Below are 19868 nucleotides of genomic sequence, written 5' to 3' on the forward strand. Positions count from 1 at the left end.
GTTTTGAGGTAGTTTTGGGGTCACCTCTTCCATGTCCACCATCTCTCCAGGGAAGGTTGGATTTTTGAGGTGGTTTTGAGGTGTTTTGAGGTGTTTTTGAGGTCACCTCCTCCATCTCTACCATCTTTCCAGGGAGGGTTGGATTTTGGAGGTGTTTTTGAGGTGTTTTTGAGGTGTTTCTGAAGCCACCTCCTCCATCTCCACCATCTTTCCAGGCAGGGTGTGATTTTTGAGGTGGTTTTGAGGTGTTTTGAGGTGTTTCTGAGGCCACCTCCTCCATCTCCACCATCTTTCCATGGGGGTGGGATTTTGGAGATGTTTTTGAGGTGTTTTTGAGGTGTTTTGAGGTGGTTTTGGGGTCACCTCCTCCATCTCCACCGTCTTTCCAGGGGGGTGGAAGTTTGGAGGTGTTTTGAGGTGGTTTTGAGGTGTTTCTGAAGCCACCTCCTCCATCTCCACCATCTTTCCAGGCAGGGTGTGATTTTTGAGGTGGTTTTGAGGTGTTTTGAGGTGTTTCTGAGGCCACCTCCTCCATCTCCACCATCTTTCCAGGCAGGGTGTGATTTTTGAGGTGGTTTTGAGGTGTTTTGAGGTGTTTCTGAGGCCACCTCCTCCATCTCCACCATCTTTCCATGGGGGTGGGATTTTGGAGATGTTTTTGAGGTGTTTTGAGGTGGTTTTGAGGTGTTTTTAAGGTCACCTCCTCCATCTCCACCATATTTCCAGGGGGGTTTGGGTTTTGAGGTGGTTTTGAGGTATTTTCAGGTATTTTTGAGGTCACCTCCTCCATCTCCACCATCTTTCCAGCTGTGGTGTGATTTTGGAGGTGGTTTGAGGTTTTTGGAGGTGTTTTTGAGGTCACCTCCTCCATCTCCACCATCTTTCCAGGGAGGGTTGGATTTTTGAGGTGTTTTTGAAGTGTTTTGAGGTGGTTTTGAGGTGTTTTGAGGTGTTTCTGAGGCCACCTTCTCCATCTCCACCATCTTTCCAGGTGTGGTGGGATTTTGGAGGTGATTTTGAGGTGTTTTGAGGTCTCCTCCTCCATCTCCACCATCTTTCCAGGGAGGGTTGGATTTTTGAGATGTTTTTTGAGGTGTTTTGAGGTGTTTTGGGGTCACCTCTTCCATCTCCAACATCTTTCCAGGGAGGGTTGGATTTTGGAGGTGTTTTTGAGGTGTTTTGAGGTAGTTTTGGGGTCACCTCCTCCATCTCCACCATCTTTCCAGGGGGGTGGAAGTTTGGAGGTGTTTTGAGGTGTTTTTAAGGTCACCTCCTCCATCTCCACCATATTTCCAGGGGGGGTTGGGTTTTGAGGTGGTTTTGAGGTGTTTTCAGGTATTTTTGAGGTCACCTCCTCCATCTCCACTATCTTTCCAGAGAGGGTTGGATTTTGGAGGTGTTTTGAGGTGGTTTTGAGGTCACCTCCTCCATCTCCACCATCTTTCCAGGGGGGTGGAAGTTTGGAGGTGTTTTGAGGTGGTTTTGAGGTGTTTTTGAGGTCACCTTCTCCATCTCCACCATCTTTTCAGGTGTGGTGGGATTTTGGAGGTGTTTTGAGGTGGCTTTGAGGTCACCTCCTCCATCTCCAACATCTTTCCAGGGAAGGTTGGATTTTGGAGGTGGTTTTGAGGTGTTTTTGAGGTGTTTTGAGGTGGTTTTGGGGTCACCTTCTCCTTCTCCACCATCTCTTCAGGGGGGTGGGATTTTGGAGGTGATTTTGAGGTGGTTTTGTGGCCACCTCCTCCATGTCCACCATCTGTCCAGGGAGGGTGGGATTTTGCTGGTGTTTTTGAGGTGTTTTGAGGTAGTTTTGGGGTCACCTCTTCCATGTCCACCATCTCTCCAAGGGGGTGGGATTTTAGAGGTGGTTTTGAGGTCTCCTCCTCCATCTCCACCATCTCTGCAGGTGTGGTGGGATTTTGGAGGTGTTTTTGAGGTGTTTTGAGGTGTTTCGTGGAGTTTTGAGGTCTCCTCCTCCATCTTCTTCATCTCTCCAGGGGGGTGGAATTTTGAGGTGTTTTGAGGTGTTTTGAGGTCACTTCCTCCATCTCCACCATCTTCCCAGGGAGGGTTGGATTTTTGAGGTGTTTTTGAGGTGTTTTGAGGTAGTTTTGGGGTCACCTCTTCCATCTCCACCATCTCTCCAGGTGTGGTGGGATTTTGGAGGTGTTTTTGAGGTATTTTGAGGTCTTTCTGAGGCCACCTCCTCCATCTCCACCCTCTTCCCACCTAGGATTGCAGCGTCTTGGCCTTTGTGTTGGATCACCTCCTGCCCCACACGCAGAACGCTGAGGACAAGGACACTCCAGCCCTGGCCAGGCTCTTCTTGGCCAGTTTGGCCGCTGCTGGTAGTGGAACTGATGCCCAGGTGGCTTTGGTCAACGAGGTGAAGGCGGCCTTGGGCCGGGCCTTGGCCATGGCGGAGAGCACCGAGAAGCACGCCAGGTAGCGGCGGGTGGCGGCGCCGCCACGGGGACCATCGTTGGGTTGGTGGGTCCTTGGAGGGGTCAGCGGGGTCCATGTGGCCTTGGTTGGGGTCAAGGTGGCCTTGGTTGGGTTGGTGGGTCCTTGGTTGGGGTGGTGGGTCCTTCATGGGGTCAGTGGGGTCCATGTGGCCTTGGGTGGGGTCAACATGGCCTTGGTTGGGGTCAAGGTGGCCTTGGTTGGGTTGGTGGGCCCTTGGTGGGGTCACTGAGGTCCGTGTGTCCTTGGTTGGGGTCAGTGTGGCCTTGGTTGGGTTGGTGGGTCCTTGGTTGGGGTGGTGGGTTCTTTCATGGGGTCAGTGGGGTCCATGTGTCCTTGGTTGGGGTCAGCATGGCTTTGGTTGGGTTGGTGGGTCCTTGGTTGGGTCAGTGGGGTCCATGTGGCCTTGGTTGAGGTCAAGGTGGCCTTGGTTGGGGTCAAGGTGGCCTTGGTTGGGTTGGTGGGTCCTTGGTTGGGTTGGTGGGCCCTTCATGGGGTCAGTGGGGTCCATGTGGCCTTGGTTGGGGTCAGCATGGCCTTGGTTGGGTTGGTGGGTCCTTGGTGGGGTCAGTGGGGTCCATGTGGCCTTGGGTGGGGTCAGTATGGCCTTGGTTGAGGTCAAGGTGGCCTTGGTTGGGGTCAGCATGTCCTTGGTTGGGGTCAACATGGCCTTGGTTGGGTTGGTGGGTCCTTCATGGGATCAGTGGGGTCTACATGGTCTTGGTTGGGTTGGTGGGTCCTTGGTTGGGTTGGTGGGTCCTTCATGGGATCAGTGGGGTCAGCATGGCCTTGGTTGGGTTGGTGGGTCCTTGGTCGGGTTGGTGGGTCCTTCAAGGGGTCAGTGGGGTCACCGTGGCCTTGGTTGGGGTCACCGTGGCCTTGGTTGGGGTCAGTGTGTCCTTGGTTGGGGTGGTGGGTCCTTGATTGGGTTGGTGGGTCCTTCATGGGGTCAGTGGGGTCCATGTGTCCTTGGTTGGGGTCTGTGTGTCCTTGGTTGGGTTGGTGTCACCTCCATGGGTGTCACCAGGTCCAACATGTCCTTGGCTGGGTTGGTGTCACCTCCATGGGGGTCACCAGGGTCAGTATGTCCTTCAGCGGGGTCAGTGTATCCTTGGTTGGGTTGGTGTCACCTTCATGAGGTTCACCAGGTCCAACATGTCCTTGGTTGGGTTGGTGTCACCTCCATGGGTGTCAACCTTCTCCATGGGTTGGTGCCACCTCCATGGATGTCACCAGCTCCAACATCTCCTTGGTTGGGATGGTGCCACCTCCATGGGGGTCACCAGGGGTCCTTGGTTGGGTTGATGTCACCTCCATGGGTGTCACAAGGTCCAACATGTCCTTGTCTGGGTTGGTGTCACTTTCATGGGGGTCACCTGGTCCAACATGTCCTTGGTTGAGTTGGTGTCACCTTGGTTGGGTTGGTGTCACCTCCATGGGTGTCACCAGGTCCAACGTGTCCTTGGTTGGGTTGGTGTCACCTCCATGGGGGTCACCAGCTCCAACATCTCCTTGGTTGGGTTGGTGCCACCTCCATGGGGGTCACCAGCTCCAATGTGTCCTTGGCTGGGTTGGTGTCACCTTCATGGGGGTCACCAGCTCCAATGTGTCCTTGGCTGGGTTGGTGTCACCTTCATGGGGGTCACCAGCTCCAACATGTCCTTGGTTGGGTTGGTGCCACCTTCATGGGTGTCACCAGGTCCAACATCTCCTTGTCTGGATTGGTGCCACCTCCATGGGTGTCACCAGGTCCAACATGTCCTGGGTTGGGTTGGTGTCACCTCCATGGGTGTCACCAGGTCCAACATCTCTTTGGTTGGGTTGGTGTCACCTCCATGGGGGTCAGTGGGGTCTGTGTGTCCTTGGTTGGGTTGGTGTCACTTCCATGGGTGTCAACCTTCTCCATGGGTTGGGTGCCACCTCCATGGGTGTCACCAGCTCCAACATCTCCTTGGCTGGATTGGTGTCACCTCCATGGGGTTCACCAGGGCCAACATGTCCTTGGCTGGGTTGGTGCCACCTCCATGGGTGTCAACCTTCTCCATGGGTTGGGTGCCACCTCCATGGGTGTCACCAGCTCCAACATGTCCTTGGTTGAGTTGGTGTCACCTTGGTTGGGTTGGTGTCACCTCCATGGGGGTCACCAGGTCCAACATGTCCTTGGTTGGGTTGGTGTCACCTTGGTTGGGTTGGTGCCACCTTCATGGGGGTCAGTGGGGTCTGTGTGTCCTTGGTTGGGTTGGTGTCACCTTCATGGGGGTCAATGGGGTCAACATGTCCTTGGTTGGGTTGGTGCCACCTCCATGGGTGTCACCAGGTCCAACATGTCCTTGGCTGGGTTGGTGTCACCTCCATGGGTGTCACCAGCTCCAACATCTCCTTGCCTGGGTTGGTGCCACCTCCATGGGGGTCAATGGGGTCAACATGTCCTTGTCTGGGTTGGTGCCACCTCCATGGGTGTCACCAGCTCCAACATGTCCTGGGTTGGGTTGGTGCCACCTCCATGAGGTTCACCAGGTCCAACATGTCCTTGGTTGGGTTGGTGTCACCTCCATGGGTGTCAACCTTCTCCATGGGTTGGTGCCACCTCCATGGATGTCACCAGCTCCAACATCTCCTTGGTTGGGATGGTGCCACCTCCATGGGGGTCACCAGGGTCCTTGGTTGGGTTGATGTCACCTCCATGGGTGTCACAAGGTCCAACATGTCCTTGTCTGGGTTGGTGTCACTTTCATGGGGGTCACCTGGTCCAACATGTCCTTGGTTGAGTTGGTGTCACCTTGGTTGGGTTGGTGCCACCTCCATGGGGGTCACCAGCTCCAATGTGTCCTTGGCTGGGTTGGTGCCACCTCCATGGGGGTCACCAGCTCCAATGTGTCCTTGGCTGGGTTGGTGCCACCTCCATGGGGGTCACCAGCTCCAATGTGTCCTTGGCTGGGTTGGTGTCACCTTCATGGGTGTCACCAGCTCCAACATCTCCTTGGTTGGGTTGGTGTCACCTCCATGGGTGTCACCAGGTCCAACATCTCCTTGGTTGGGTTGGTGTCACCTCCATGGGTGTCACCAGCTCCAACATCTCCTTGGTTGGGTTGGTGTCACCTCCATGGGGGTTAGTGGGGTCCATGTGTCCTTGGTTGAGGTCAACATGTCCTGGGTTGGGTTGGTGCCACCTCCATGAGGTTCACCAGGTCCAACATGTCCTTGGTTGGGTTGGTGTCACCTCCATGGGTGTCACCAGGTCCAACATGTCCTTGGTTGGGTTGGTGTCACCTCCATGGGTGTCAACCTTCTCCATGGGTTGGGTGTCACCTCCATGGGTGTCACCAGCTCCAACATGTCCTTGGTTGGGTTGGTGCCACCTCCATGGGGGTCACCAGCTCCAACATGTCCTTGTTTGGGTTGGTGTCACCTCCATGGGTGTCACCAGGTCTAACATGTCCTTGGTTGGGTTGGTGTCACCTCCATGGGTGTCACCAGGGCCAACATGTCCTTGTTTGGGTTGGTGTCACCTCTATGGGGGTCACCAGGGTCAACATGTCCTTGGTTGGGTTGGTGTCACCTCCATGGGTGTCAACCTTCTCCATGGGTTGGCTGCCCCCTCCATGGGTGTCACCAGGGTCACCACGCCTTCCGATGACGTCACCAGCGATGTCACCACCTCTCTCCCCTCCCCCCCTCAGGCTGCAGGCCGTCATGTGCATCATCAGCACCATCATGGAGTCGTGTCCATCCACCTCCAGCTTCTACAGCAGCGCGGCCAAGACCCAACACAACGGCATGAACAACATCATCCGCCTCTTCCTCAAGAAGGGCTTGGTCAACGACCTGGCCAGGGTCCCACACAGCCTGGACCTCTCCAGGTAGGACCCATGGACCACCCACCACCCACCACTCACCTTGTTTTGGGGGGTGGGAGAGGTTTGGAAGGAGCTCGAGATGGGTTATGGGGAGGAGACGTGGAGATCTTGGGAGGAGGAGGAGGAGGTGGGAGGTTTGGAGGTCATGGTGGGGTCTTGGGGGGTGTTGAGGGGGGTCTTGGGGGTCTTGGAGGTCATAGTGGGGTCTTGGGGGAGTTGAGGGGGGTCTTGGAGGTCTTGGAGGGGTTGGGGGGGTCTTGGGCGGGTTTGTGGGGGGTCTTGGAGGTCATGGTGGGGTCTTGGGGGTCTTGGAGGGGTTGAGGGGAATCTTGGGGGGGTTTGTGGGGGGTCTTGGAGGTCATGGTTGGGTCTTGGAGGGGGTTTGAGGGGGGTCTTGGGGGGGTTTGAGGGGGGTCTTGGAGGTCTTGGGGGGTCAAGATGGGTTATGGGGAGGAGACGTGGAGATCTTGGAGGAGGAGGTGGGAGGTTTGGAGGTCATGGTGGGTCTTGGGGGGTGTGAGGGGGGTCTTGGGCGTCTTGGAGGGGTTGAGGGGGGGTCTTGGGGTGGTGTTGAGGGGGGTCTTGGAGGGGTCTTGGGGGGGTCTTGGGGGGGTTTGTGGGGAGTCTTGGAGGTCATGGTGGGGTCTTGGGGGGTTTGTGGGGGGTCTTGGAGGTCATGGTGGGGTCTTGAGGCGGGTTGAGGGGGGTCTTGGGGGGGTGTAGAGGGTCTTGGGTTTGAGGGGGGTCTTGGAAGTCATAGTGGGGTCTTGAGGGGTTTGATGTGGGTCTTGGAGGTCTTGATGGGTCTTGGAGGGGTTGAGGGGGGTCTTGGGGGGATTGTGGGGAGTCTTGGAGGTCATGGTGGGTCTTGGGGAGTTTGAAGGGGGTCTTGGAGGTCTTGGGGGTCTTGGGGGGTTGAGGGGGGTCTTGGAGGTCATGGTGGGGTCTTGGGGTGGTTGAGGGGCATCTTGGGGGGGTTGAGGAAGGTCTTGAAGGTCTTGGGGGGATTTGAGGGCTTTGAGGTGGGTCTTGGAGGTCATGGTGGGTCTTGAAGGGGTCTTGGGGGGTTTGAGGGGGGGTCTTGAAGGTCTTGGTGGCTCTTACGGAGTTTGAAGGGGTCTTGGGGGGGTCTTGGAGGTCTTGGGGGGGTCTTGGGGGGCTTGTGGGGGGTCATGGAGGTCTTGGTGGCTCGTGGTGGTACGAGGAGTGTCTTGGGAGCTCATCTTGTGTCTGGGGGTGGGTCCTTCACACCCCATGGTGTGTTTTGGGCTGATGTGGGGTTCTCCTGCCCCCCCTGCCCCCCCCTAACCCCCCCTGTCCCCCCCTGTCCCCTCCCCCAGCCCCAACATGGCCAACACGGTGAACGCGGCGCTGAAGCCGCTGGAGACCTTGTCCCGCATCGTCAACCAGCCCAGCGGCCTCTTCGGCACCAAAGGCTCCTCCAGCAAGGCCAAAGCTGAGGGCACAGGGGGGGCACGGGAAGCTGGAGCTGCACCCCAGGATGGAGGTACCCCCCCCCACCCCAAAACAGCCCCCTCCCCACCCCAAAATCCCACCCCAACATCTCCTGTCCCCCACCCCAACATCTGTCCCTCACCCCGTCCCCATCCCCACCACCCTTCTTCCTCCTCCCACCACCTCTTCCTCCTTCTCCTCATGGGGATGGGACCTTCCTACCCCCCTAATAACCCCCCCAACCTCTTCTTTACCCCCCCTAAATACCCCCACACCCCCAAAATCCACCCCCCACCCCCAAAATCCACCCCCAACCCCACATCTCTTGTCCCCCACCCCACCACCCTTCTTCCTCCTCCACCACCTCTTCCTCCTTCCTCATGATGATGGGACCTTCCTACCCCCCTTAAGACCACCCCAAAATCTTCTTTACCCCCCCCACCCCCAAAATCCCCACCCCCCACCCCAAAATCCCACCCCAACATCTCCTGTCCCCCACCCCAACATCTGTCCCTCACCCCACCACACCACCCTTCTTCCTCCTCCACCACCTCTTCCTCCTTCTCCTCATGGGGATGGGACCTTCCTACCCCCCTAATAACCCCCCCAACCTCTTCTTTACCCCCCCACCCCCAAAATCCCTACCCCCCACCCCAAAATCCCACCTCAACGTCTCCTGTCCCCCACCCCAACATCTCTTGGCCCTCACCCCATCCCCATCCCCACCACCCTTCTTCCTCCTCCACCACCTCTTCCTCCTTCTCCTCATGGGGATGGGACCTTCCTACCCTCCTAATAACCCCCCCAACCTCTTCTTTACCCCCCCTAAATACCCCCACACCCCCAAAATCCACCCCCCACCCCCAAAATCCACCCCCAACCCCACATCTCTTGTCCCCCACCCCACCACCCTTCTTCCTCCTCCACCACCTCTTCCTCCTTCTCATGACGATGGGACCTTCCTACCCCCCTAATAACCCCCCCCAGCCTCTTCTTTACCCCCCCACCCCCAAAATCCCCACCCCCCACCCCAAAATCCCACCCCCACATCTGTCCCCCACCCCAAAATCTCCTGTCCCCCACCCCAACATCTCCTGGCCCTCACCCCTCCCCCCTTCTTCCTCCTTCCCCCACCTCTTCCTCCTTCTCCTCATGATGATGGGACCTTCCTACCCCCCTAATAACCCCCCCAACCTCTTCTTTACCCCCCCTAAATACCCCCCCACCCCAAAATCCACCCCCCACCCCCAAAATCCACCCCCAACCCCACATCTCTTGTCCCCCACCCCACCACCCTTCTTCCTCCTCCCACCACCTCTTCCTCCTTCTCATGATGATGGGACCTTCCTACCCCCCTAATAACCCCCCCAACCTCTTCTTTACCCCCCCACCCCCAAAATCCCCACCCCCCACCCCAAAATCCCACCCCCACATCTGTCCCCCACCCCAAAATCTCCTGTCCCCCACCCCAACATCTCCTGGCCCTCACCCCTCCCCCCTTCTTCCTCCTTCCCCCACCTCTTCCTCCTTCTCCTCATGATGATGGGACCTTCCTACCCCCCTAATAACCCCCCCAACCTCTTCTTTACCCCCCCTAAATACCCCCACACCCCCAAAATCCACCCCCCACCCCAAAATCCCACCCCCACCCCAACATCTCCTGGCCCTCACCCCTTCCCACCACCCTTCTTCCTCCTTCTCCTCATGACGATGGCACCTTCCTACCCCCCTAATAACCCCCCCAACCTCTTCTTTACCCCCCCCCCTCCCCAAAATCCCCCCCCAGGAGACCCTGGAGACCCTGAACCCCCCGAGGAGGGCTGATGGTGACATGGATGGAGAAGCTGAAGGTGACACCGTGGTGTTGACTGGGCAGCCTGAAGGACTCAGCACCCAAGAAATGCAGGTGTGGGGCTCCCCAAAAAACCTCTGGACCCCCCAAAAAACCTCCTTGCACCCCAATTAACCCCTCCCCCCCCCCTCATGTCCCCCTCTAAAGGTGGAGAATGAGCTGGAGGATCTCATTGATGAGCTGCTGGAGAGAGACGGCGCCGCCGGTAACAGCACCATCATCGGTGAGACCACCCTCCTCTACCCCAAAACTACACCCTGAGGGGGTAAAACACCTCCCCTCCCCAAAATATGGGGTGCTGCATCCTTTTAGGGTGTTTCTCACCCCAAAATCCACCCACAGTGAGTCGTTCAGGTGAAGATGAGTCCCAGGAGGACGTGTTGATGGATGAAGCTCCTTCTAACCTCAGCCAAGCTTCCACCCTCCAGGCCAACAGAGAAGGTTGGGGACCCCCCCTCCCCTTAATTTTTGGGGGGGTTTTAAGGGTGTAGGAAGGGTCTTGAGATCTTCCTCACCCTCATTTATCCCTTGTACCCCTCCAAAAAGACTCCATGAACATCTTGGACCCTGAAGATGAGGAGGAACACACTCAAGAAGAAGACAGCAGCGGCAGCAACGAGGATGAAGATGACAGCCAGGATGAGGAAGAGGAAGAGGAAGAGGAAGATGAAGATGATCAGGTTGGGAAGAAGGCTCTTTGTGGGGGAATCACCTCATTTTTGGGGGGAGATCACCCCTATTTTGGGGTGAGGAACCTGATTTTGGGGTGAGGAACCTGATTTTGGGGGAGGTTGAAGGTATCTAAGGGAGGTTTGATGACCAGATGAAGATGATCAGGTTGGGAAGAAGGCTCTTTGGAGGGGGGATCACCCCAATTTTGGGGTGAGGAACCTGATTTTGGGGTAAGGAACCTCATTTTAAGGAAGGTTGAGGCATCTAAGGGGGGTTTGATGACCAGATGAAGATGATCAGGTTGGGAAGAAGGCTCTTTGGAGGGGGAATCACCCCAATTTTGGGTGAGGAACCTGATTTGGGGGGGGAATCACCCCAATTTTGGGGTGAAGGAACTGATTTTAGGGCGAGGAACCCAATTTTGGGGTGAGGAACCTGATTCTGGGGGCAGTTGGAGGTATCTCAGGGGGGTTTGCTGACCAGATGAAGATGACCAGGTTGGGAAGAAGGCTCTTTGGAGGGGGATCACCCCATTTTGGGGGTGAGGAACCTGATTTTGGGGTGAGGAACCTGATTTTGGGGTGAGGAACCTGATTTTGGGGTGAGGAACCTGATTTTGGGGTGAGGAACCGGATCCTGGGGTGGGTTGGAGGTATCTGAGGGGGGTTTGGTGACCGTCCCCAGGACGATGAGGAAGGAGAAGAAGGGGAGGAGGAGGAGGATGATGATGATGGCTCAGAGATGGAGCTGGATGAAGATTACCCCGACATGAACGCCTCCCCCCTGGTGCGGTTCGAGCGCTTCGACCGCGACGATGACCTCATCATCGAGTTCGACAACATGTTCTCCAGCCCCAGTAGGGACCAGTTACCCCCACCCCCCAGTTACCCACCCCCCCAGTTACCCACCCCCCCAGTTACCCACCCCCCCAGTTACCCACCTCCCCAGTTACCCCACCCCCCCAGTTACCCACCCCCCAGTTCCCCACCCCCCCCAGTTCCCCACCTCCCCAGTTCCCCACCTCCCCAGTTCCCCACCTCCCCAGTTCCCCACCTCCCCAGTTCCCCACCTCCCCCAGTTCCCCACCTCCCCAGTTCCCCACCTCCCCAGTTCCCCACCTCCCCAGTTCCCCACCTCCCAGTTCCCCACCTCCCCAGTTACCCACCTCCCACATTTACCCACCTCCCCAGTTACCCACCTCCCCAGTTACCCACCTCCCCAGTTACCCCCCTCCCAGTTACCCCCCCTCCCCAGGTACCCCTCTCCCAGTTACCCCCTCCTCCCAGTTATCCCCTCCTCCCAGTTACCCTCTCCTCCCAGTTACCCTCTCCTCCCAGTTACCCTCTCCTCCCAGTTACCCTCTCCTCCCAGTTACCCTCTCCTCCCAGTTACCCTCTCCTCCCAGTTACACACCCAGTTACCCAATCCCCCACTTACCGTATCTCCCAGTTACCTATGCCCCCAGTTCCCCCCTCCCAATTCCCTCCTGTCCCAGTTCCTCCCCCTTCCCAGTTCCCCCATCCCAGTTCCCCCAACTCAGTTCCTCCCCATCCCAGTTCTTCCCACCTCCCGTTTCCCCCCTCTCCCAGTTCCCTTTCCTTTCCCCCCATTTCCAGCCTCCCTTTGCCCCCATTTCCCCACCCTCCATTTCCCTTCCCCCCCATTTCCTCCCCCCCTTTCCCTTTCCCCTCATTTCCCCCACCCTCCCTTTCCCTTTCCCACCCATTTCCAGCCTCACTTTCCCTTTTCCCCACCCTCCCTTTCCCCACCCTCCCTTTCCCCACCCTCCCTTTCCCCACCCTCCCTTCCCTTTCCCTTTCCCTTTCCCTTTCCCTTTCCCTTTCCCTTTCCCTTTCCCTTTCCCTTTCCCTTTCCCTTCCCCTACCCCTTTCCCTTTCCCCTTTCCCTTCCCCTTCCCTTTTCCCCTTTCCTTTCCCCCTTTCCCTTTTCCCCTTCCCTTTTCCCCTTCCCTTTTCCCCTTCCCTTTTCCCCTTCCCTTTTCCCCTTCCCTTTTCCCCTTCCCTTTTCCCCTTCCCTTTTCCCCTTCCCTTTTCCCCTTCCCTTTTCCCCTTCCCTTTTCCCCTTCCCTTTTCCCTTCCCTGTTTCCCTTCCCTTTTCCCTTCCCTTTTCCCCTTCCCTTTTCCCCTTCCCTTTTCCCCTTCCCTTTTCCCCTTCCCTTTTCCCCTTCCCTTTTCCCCTTCCCTTTTCCCCTTCCCTTTTCCCCTTCCCTTTTCCCTTCCCTTTTCCCCTTCCCTTTTCCCCTTCCCTTTTCCCCTTCCCTTTTCCCCTTCCCTTTTCCCCTTCCCTTTTCCCCTTCCCTTTTCCCCTTCCCTTTTCCCCTTCCCTTTTCCCCTTCCCTTTTCCCCTTCCCTTTTCCCCTTCCCTTTCCCCTTCCCTTTTCCCCTTCCCTTTTCCCCTTCCCTTTTCCCCTTCCCTTTTCCCCTTCTCCTTTCCCCTTCTCCTTTCCCCCTTCCCCCTTCCCCCTTCCCCCTTCCCCTTTCCCCTTCCCCTTTCCCCTTCCCCTTTCCCCTTCCCCCTTTCCCCTTCCCCTTCCCCTTCCCCTTCCCCCTTCCCCCTTCCCCCTTCCCCCTTCCCCCTTCCCCCTTCCCCTTCCCCCATCCCCCTTCCCCCATCCCCCTTCCCCCATCCCCCTTCCCCCATCCCCCTTCCCCCATCCCCCTTCCCCCTTCCCCCATCCCCCTTCCCCCATCCCCCTTCCCCCATCCCCCTTCCCCCTTCCCCCTTCCCCCTTCCCCCTTCCCCCTTCCCCCTTCCCCCTTCCCCTTCCCCCTTCCCCCTTCCCCCTTCCCCCTTCCCCCTTCCCCCTTCCCCTTTCCCCTTCCCCTTTCCCCCTTCCCCTTTCCCCCTTCCCCTTTCCCCCTTCCCTTTCCCCCTTCCCCTTTCCCCTTTCCCTTTCCCCTTTCCCCTTTCCCCCTTCCCCCTTCCCCTTCCCCCTTCCCCCTTCCCCCTTCCCCCTTCCCCCTTCCCCCTTCCCCCTTCCCCCTTCCCCCTTTCCCCCTTCCCCTTTCCCCCTTCCCCTTTCCCCCTTCCCCCTTCCCCCTTTCCCCTTTCCCCCCTCCCCTTCCCCCTTCCCCCTTCCCCCCTTCCCCCTTCCCCTTCCCCCTTCCCCTTCCCCTTCCCCAGCCTCACTTTCCCTCTCTCCCCCCCCAGCCGACATCCCCCCGTCGCCGGGGAACATCCCCGCCAGCCACCCGCTGCTGGTGCGTCACGCCGACCACGGGGCGCTGGGGCTGGGCGCGGGCGCCGCCACCACGCGCCTGGCGCAGGGGCTGGGGCGCAGCCAGCGCACCCTGCGCCAGCTGACGGCCAACGCCGGCCACACCATCCACGTGCACTACCCGGGGGCGCGGCAGCCCAACCCCCCCCTCATCCTGCAGCGGTGAGTTCCTCAGATACCCCCCCCAAAACCCCTCATCCTGCCCCAGGGAGTTCCCCAGATACCCCCCCAAAACTCCTCATCCTGCAGCAGGGAGTTCCCCAGATACCCCCCCCAAAACTCCTCATCCTGTCCCAGGGAGTTCCCCAGATACCCCCCCCAAAACCCCTCATCCTGCCCCAGGGAGTTCCCCAGATACCCCCCCCAAAACTCCTCATCCTGCCCCAGGGGGTTCCACAGATACCCCCCCCTAAAACCCCTCATCCTGCCCCAGGGGGTTCCCAGATACCCCCCCCAAAACCCCTCATCCTGCCCCAGGGAGTTCCCCAAATCCCACCCCAAAACTCCTCATCCTGCCCCAGGGGGTTCCACAGATACCCCCCCCAAAACTCCTCCTCCCTGCCCCAGGGGGTTCCCCAAATACCCCCCCCAAAACTCCTCATCCTGCCCCAGGGGGTTCCCCAGATACCCCCCCCCAAAGCTCCTCACCCTGCAGCAGGGGGTTCCACAGATACCCCCCCCAAAACCCCTCCTCCTGCCCCAGGGGGTTCCCCCAGATACCCCCCCCCAAAACCCCTCATCCTGCCCCAGGGAGTTCCACAGATACCCCCCCCAAAACCCCTCATCCTGCCCCAGGGAGTTCCACAGATACCCCCCCCAAAACCCCTCATCCTGCCCCAGGGAGTTCCCAGATACCCCCCCCAAAACTCCTCATCCTGCAGCAGGGAGTTCCCCTAATCCCCCCCCAAAACTCTCCTCCTGCCCCAGGGGGTTCCACAGATACCCCCCCCCAAAACTCCTCATCCTGCCCCAGGGAGTTCCACAGATACCCCCCCCCAAAACTCCTCCTCCTGCCCCAGGGAGTTCCACAGATACCCCCCCCCAAAACTCCTCATCCTGCCCCAGGGAGTTCCACAGACCCCCCCCCAAAACCCCTCATCCTGCCCCAGGGGTTCCCCAAATCCCCCCCCCAAAACTCCTCCTCCTGCCCCAGGGGGTTCCCAGATACCCCCCCCCCAAAACCCCTCATCCTGCAGCGGTGAGTTCCCCAGATACCCCCCCCCCAAAACTCCTCATCCTGCCCCAGGGAGTTCCCAGATACCCCCCCAAAACTCCTCCTCCTGCAGTAGGGGGTTCCACAGATACGCCCCCCAAAACCCCTCATCCTGCCCCAGGGAGTTCCCCAGATACCCCCCCCCAAAACTCCTCATCCTGCAGCAGGGAGTTCCACAGATACCCCCCCCAAAACCCCTCCTCCTGCAGCAGGGAGTTCCACAGATACCCCCCCCAAAACTCCTCATCCTGCAGCAGGGAGTTCCACAGATACCCCCCCCCCAAACCTCCTCATCCTGCAGCAGGGAGTTCCACAGATACCCCCCCCAAAACTCCTCATCCTGCAGCAGGGAGTTCCAACAGATACCCCCCCCAAAACTCCTCATCCTGCCCCAGGGAGTTCCACAGATACCCCCCCCCCAAAACCCCTCATCCTGCCCCAGGGAGTTCCACAGATACCCCCCCCAAAACTCCTCATCCTGCCCCAGGGAGTTCCACAGATACCCCCCCCAAAACTCCTCATCCTGCAGCAGGGGTTCCCACAGATACCCCCCCCAAAACCCCTCATCCTGCCCCAGGGAGTTCCCCCAGATACCCCCCCCCCAAAACTCCTCCTCCTGCAGTAGGGAGTTCCACAGATACCCCCCCAAAACTCCTCATCCTGCAGCAGGGGGTTCCCCAGATACCCCCCCCCAAAACTCCTCATCCTGCCCCAGGGAGTTCCACAGACCCCCCCCCAAAAACCCCTCATCCTGCCCCAGGGAGTTCCACAGATACCCCCCCCAAACCCCTCATCCTGCCCCAGGGGGTTCCCCAAATCCCACCCCAAAACTCCTCATCCTGCCCCAGGGAGTTCCACAGACCCCCCCCCCAAAACCCCTCATCCTGCCCCAGGGAGTTCCCCAAATCCCCCCCCCAAAACCCCTCCTCCTGCCCCAGGGAGTTCCACAGATACCCCCCCCCAAAACTCCTCATCCTGCAGCAGGGAGTTCCACAGATACCCCCCAAAACTCCTCATCCTGCAGCAGGGGGTTCCACAGATACCCCCCCCAAAACTCCTCATCCTGCAGCAGGGGGTTCCCCAAATCCCCCCCCCAAAACTCCTCATCCTGCCCCAGGGAGTTCCACAGATACCCCCCCCAAAACTCCTCATCCTGCCCCAGGGAGTTCCACAGATACCCCCCCCAAAACTCCTCCTCCTGCCCCAGGGAGTTCCCCAAATCCCCCCCCCAAAACCCCTCATCCTGCAGCAGGGAGTTCCACAGATACCCCCCCAAAACCCCTCATCCTGCCCCAGGGAGTTCCCCAAATCCCCCCCCCAAAACTCCTCATCCTGCAGCAGGGAGTTCCACAGATACCCCCCCCAAAACCCCTCATCCTGCCCCAGGGAGTTCCTCAAATCCCCCCCCCAAAACACCTCATCCTGTCGCAGGGATTTCCCCAGATACCCCCCCCCACCCCAAAACCCCTCATCCTGCAGCAGGGGGTTCCCCAGATACCCCCCCCCCAAAAACCTCCCTTCCCCTCATCCCACAGCAGCGAGTTCCACAGATACCCCCCTGGGACCACCCCTCTCCTTACAGACCACCTCCCTGACCCCCCCCAACCCCCTTAACCCCCCTTTTTTACCCCCCCCAGGCTCCTGGGCCCCTCAGCAGCAGCTGACATCCTGCAGCTGAGCAGCAGCCTCCCGCTGCAGAGCCGGGGCCGGGCTCGGCTGCTGGTGGGGAACGAGGACGTTCACATCATCGCCCGCTCCGACGACGAGCTGCTCGACGACTTCTTCCATGAGCAGGGCAGTGCTGGCAGCCAGGCAGGTGAGTGGGGGCCTGGGAGGGTCAAAGACCCCCCCCAAAATACACCCCGTGCACCCCCGGGGGCACCCATGCACCCAGCACCCCACCCAGCAACCCACCCAGCCAAGCAGCTGTGGGATGAATGGGATGAATGAGGAGCTGGAAGGGGGTGTGGCTTGGGAGGAGGGGTCTGGGCAGGGTGGGGGGCTGCTTGGGATCCCCCAAAATACACCCTGTGCACCCCAAGGGGCACCCATGTACCCAGCACCCCACCCAGCACCCACCCAGCCAAGCAGCTGTGGGATGAATGAGTTGGTATGGGATGAATGAGGAGCTGGAAGGGGGCGTGGCCTGGGAGAGGGGTCTGGGCAGGGTTGGGGGGGGCTTGGGACCACCCCCCAAATACACCCCGTGCACCCCCAGGGGCACCCACGCACCCAGCACCCCACCCAGCACCCACCCAGCCAAGCAGCTGTGGGATGAATGGGATGAATGAGGAGCTGGAAGGGAGCATGGCCTGGGAGAGAGGTCTGGGCAGGGTAGGGGGGGGCTTGGGACCCCCCCCAAATACAGCCCGTGCACCCCCGCGGGCACCCACGCACCCAGCACCCCACCCAGCACCCACCCACCCGAGCAGCTGTGGGATGAATGGGTTGGTATGGGATGAATGAGGAGCTGGAATGGGGCGTGGCCTGGGAAAGGGGGTGTGGTCTGTGGAAGGGGGCGTGGCCTGAGACTCTCCCACCCCCTCGGGCACCCACCCAGCACCCCCACCTGCCCAGCTCCAGGGATGAATGGGAGGTGGAGTGATGAATGGGATGGTGAATGGGATGATGAATGAGGAGCTCAAAGGGGGTGTGGCCTGTGGAAGGGGGTATGGGCTGTGGAAGGGGGCGTGGCCTGCGACCTCCCCAAACCACCCAGACCCCCCCCAACCTGCCCAGCTCCAGGGATGAATGGGCGTGGGTGTGATGAATGGGATGATGAATGGGATGAATGGGGAGCTGAAAGGGGGCGTGGCCTAAGGAAAAAGGGGAGTGGCCTGTGGAAGGGGGCATGGCCTGAGGAAAGGGGTGTGGCCTGATGAAAGGGGCGTGGCATGGGGCCTCCCAAAACCACCCAGCACCCCCCCCCCCACCTGCCCAGCTCCAGGGATGAATGGGGGTGGGTGTGATGAATGGGATGATGAATGGGATGATGAATGAGGAGCTCCAAGGGGGCGTGGCCTAGAGAAAAGAGGGCGTGGCCTATGAAAGGGGTGTGGCCTGTGAAAGGGGGTGTGGCCTGATGAAAGGGGCATGGCCTGGGACCTCCCAAAAGCACCCAGACCCCCCCCAACCTGCCCAGATCCAGGGATGAATGGGAAGGGGTGTGATGAATGGGATGATAAATGGGATGAATGAGGAGCTGAAAGGTGGGCATGTCCTAGGGAAAAGGGGGCGTGGCCTATGAAAGGGGGCGTGGCCTGGGAAAGGGGTGTGGCCTGATGAAAGGGGCGTGGCCTGGGACCTCCCAAAACCACCCAGAGCCCCCCCACCTGCCCAGCTCCAGGGATGAATGGGGGTGGGTGTGATGAATGGGATGATGAATGGGATGATGAATGGGGAACTGAAAGGGGGCGTGGCCTAGAGAAAGGGGGTGTGGTCTGCAGTAAGGGGCGGGGCTTGGACCCCCAAACCCCCCCAGGCACCCACCCAGCACCCCCACCTACCCAGCTCTAGGGATGAATGGGGGTGGGTGTGATGAATGGGGTGATGAATGGGATGATGAATGGGATGACTGGGGAGCTGGGAGGGAGTGTGTCCTAGAGAAAGGGGGCGTGGTCTGTAAAAGGGGGCGTGGCCTGGGACCTCCCAAAACCACCCAGACCCCCCCCACCTGCCCAGCTCCAGGGATGAATGGGGGTGGGTGTGATGAATGGGATGATGAATGGGATGAATGAGGAGGTGAAAGGGGGCCTGGCCTGGGGGAAAGGGGGAGTGGTCTATGAGATGAGGCGTGGCCTGGGGAAAGGGGTGTGGCCTGATGAAAGGGGGGTGGCCTGGGACCTCCCAAACCACCCAGACCCCCCCCACCTGCCCAGCTCCAGGGATGAATGGGGGTGGGTGTGATGAATGGGGCGATGAATGGGATGAATGAGGAGCTGGGAGGGGGCGTGTTCTAGAGAAAGGGGGCGTGGTCTGCAGTAAGGGGCGGGGCTTTGGACCCCCAAAGCCCCCAGACACCCACCCAGCACCCCCACCTGCCCAGCTCCAGGGATGAATGGGGGTGGGTGTGATGAATGGGATGATGAATGGGATGATGAATGGGGAGCGGAAAGGGGGCGTGGCCTAAGGAAAAGGGTGTGTGGCCTATGAAAGGGGGCGTGGCCTGAGGAAAGGGGTGTAGCCTGATGGAAGGGGTGTGGCCTGGGACCTCCCAAAAGCACCCAGACCCCCCCCACACCTGCCCAGCTCAAGGGATGAATGGGCAGGGGTGTGATGAATGGGACAATGAATGGGATGATGAATGAGGAGCTGAAAGGGGGCGTGGCCTAAGGAAAAGGGTGTGTGGCCTATGAAAGGGGGCGTGGCCTGAGGAAAGGGGCGTAGCCTGATGAAAGGGGCGTGGCCTGGGACCTCCCCCAAACCAACCAGACCCCCCCCCACACCTGCCCAGCTCCAGGGATGAATGGGCGTGGGTGTGATGAATGGGGTGATGAATGGGATGATGAAAGAAGAGCCAAAAGGGGGCGTGTCTTGGGAAAAGGGGGGCGTGGCCTCCAAAAATGAGGGCGTGGCCTAACTGCTGCCCCCCCCACCTCCCCAAAACCCCCTCCTCAGGGACCCTGTCCAGCATCCCCACGGCGCTGACGCGCTGGACAGAGGAGTGCAAGGTGCTGGACGCCGAGAGCATGCACGACTGCGTCTCCGGTGAGTCCCCCTCCCCTCCCTCCCCTCCCTCTCCTCTTTTTAGGGTCCCCCCCATGAATTTTGGGGTCCCCCCTCACCCTGTCCCTTTCCCCAGTGGTGAAGGTGCCCATCCTGGCCCGGCTGGAAGCCCTGAGGGACGAGGAGCTGGACGAGAGGCGGGAGAAGCGCCGGCGCCAGGCGGCCGAGGAGGAGGCCAAGAGCAGCGAGCAGGGGGGGAGGACAGGGAGGGGCCTGAGGCACAGGTGAGGGAGGGGCTCCCCCCACCCTTAAAACCCCCTGTACCCCCCTCGTGGCACCCCACAGTTCCATATGGGACCCCCAGTTTCATATGGGACACCCAGTTCCACGCGGCACCCCCCTAATCCCATCCTGGCACCCTAATTCCTTATAGAACCCCCCTAATTCCCTCCT

General features: G+C 59.5%; 2 protein-coding genes across 2 annotated transcripts; both read left to right on the top strand.

Moving 5' to 3' along the window:
* Positions 1-2233: 2233 nt before the first annotated feature.
* On the top strand, positions 2234-9599 carry LOC311204713 (E3 ubiquitin-protein ligase HUWE1-like; the record flags this gene model as incomplete). Its single annotated transcript, XM_084281089.1, has 4 exons — positions 2234-2445; positions 6144-6323; positions 7661-7827; positions 9562-9599. Coding segments are annotated over 4 exons (597 nt in total), but the record flags the coding sequence as incomplete, so codon positions are not given.
* Position 9600: 1 nt separating this feature from the next.
* LOC311204715 (E3 ubiquitin-protein ligase HUWE1-like) lies at positions 9601-16700 on the top strand (the record flags this gene model as incomplete). Its single annotated transcript, XM_084281090.1, has 8 exons — positions 9601-9681; positions 9775-9850; positions 9970-10068; positions 10174-10307; positions 10984-11155; positions 13471-13699; positions 16388-16566; positions 16657-16700. The coding sequence occupies exons 1-8, from the start codon at positions 9607-9609 to the stop codon at positions 16698-16700; spliced, it is 1008 nt and encodes a 335-aa protein (XP_084137216.1). The 5' UTR covers positions 9601-9606.
* Positions 16701-19868: the final 3168 nt, after the last annotated feature.

The sequence above is a fragment of the Gallinula chloropus genome, assembly GCF_964237585.1.
Source record: "Gallinula chloropus genome assembly, contig: HAP1_SCAFFOLD_650, whole genome shotgun sequence".
NCBI classification, from domain to species: Eukaryota; Metazoa; Chordata; class Aves; order Gruiformes; family Rallidae; genus Gallinula; species Gallinula chloropus.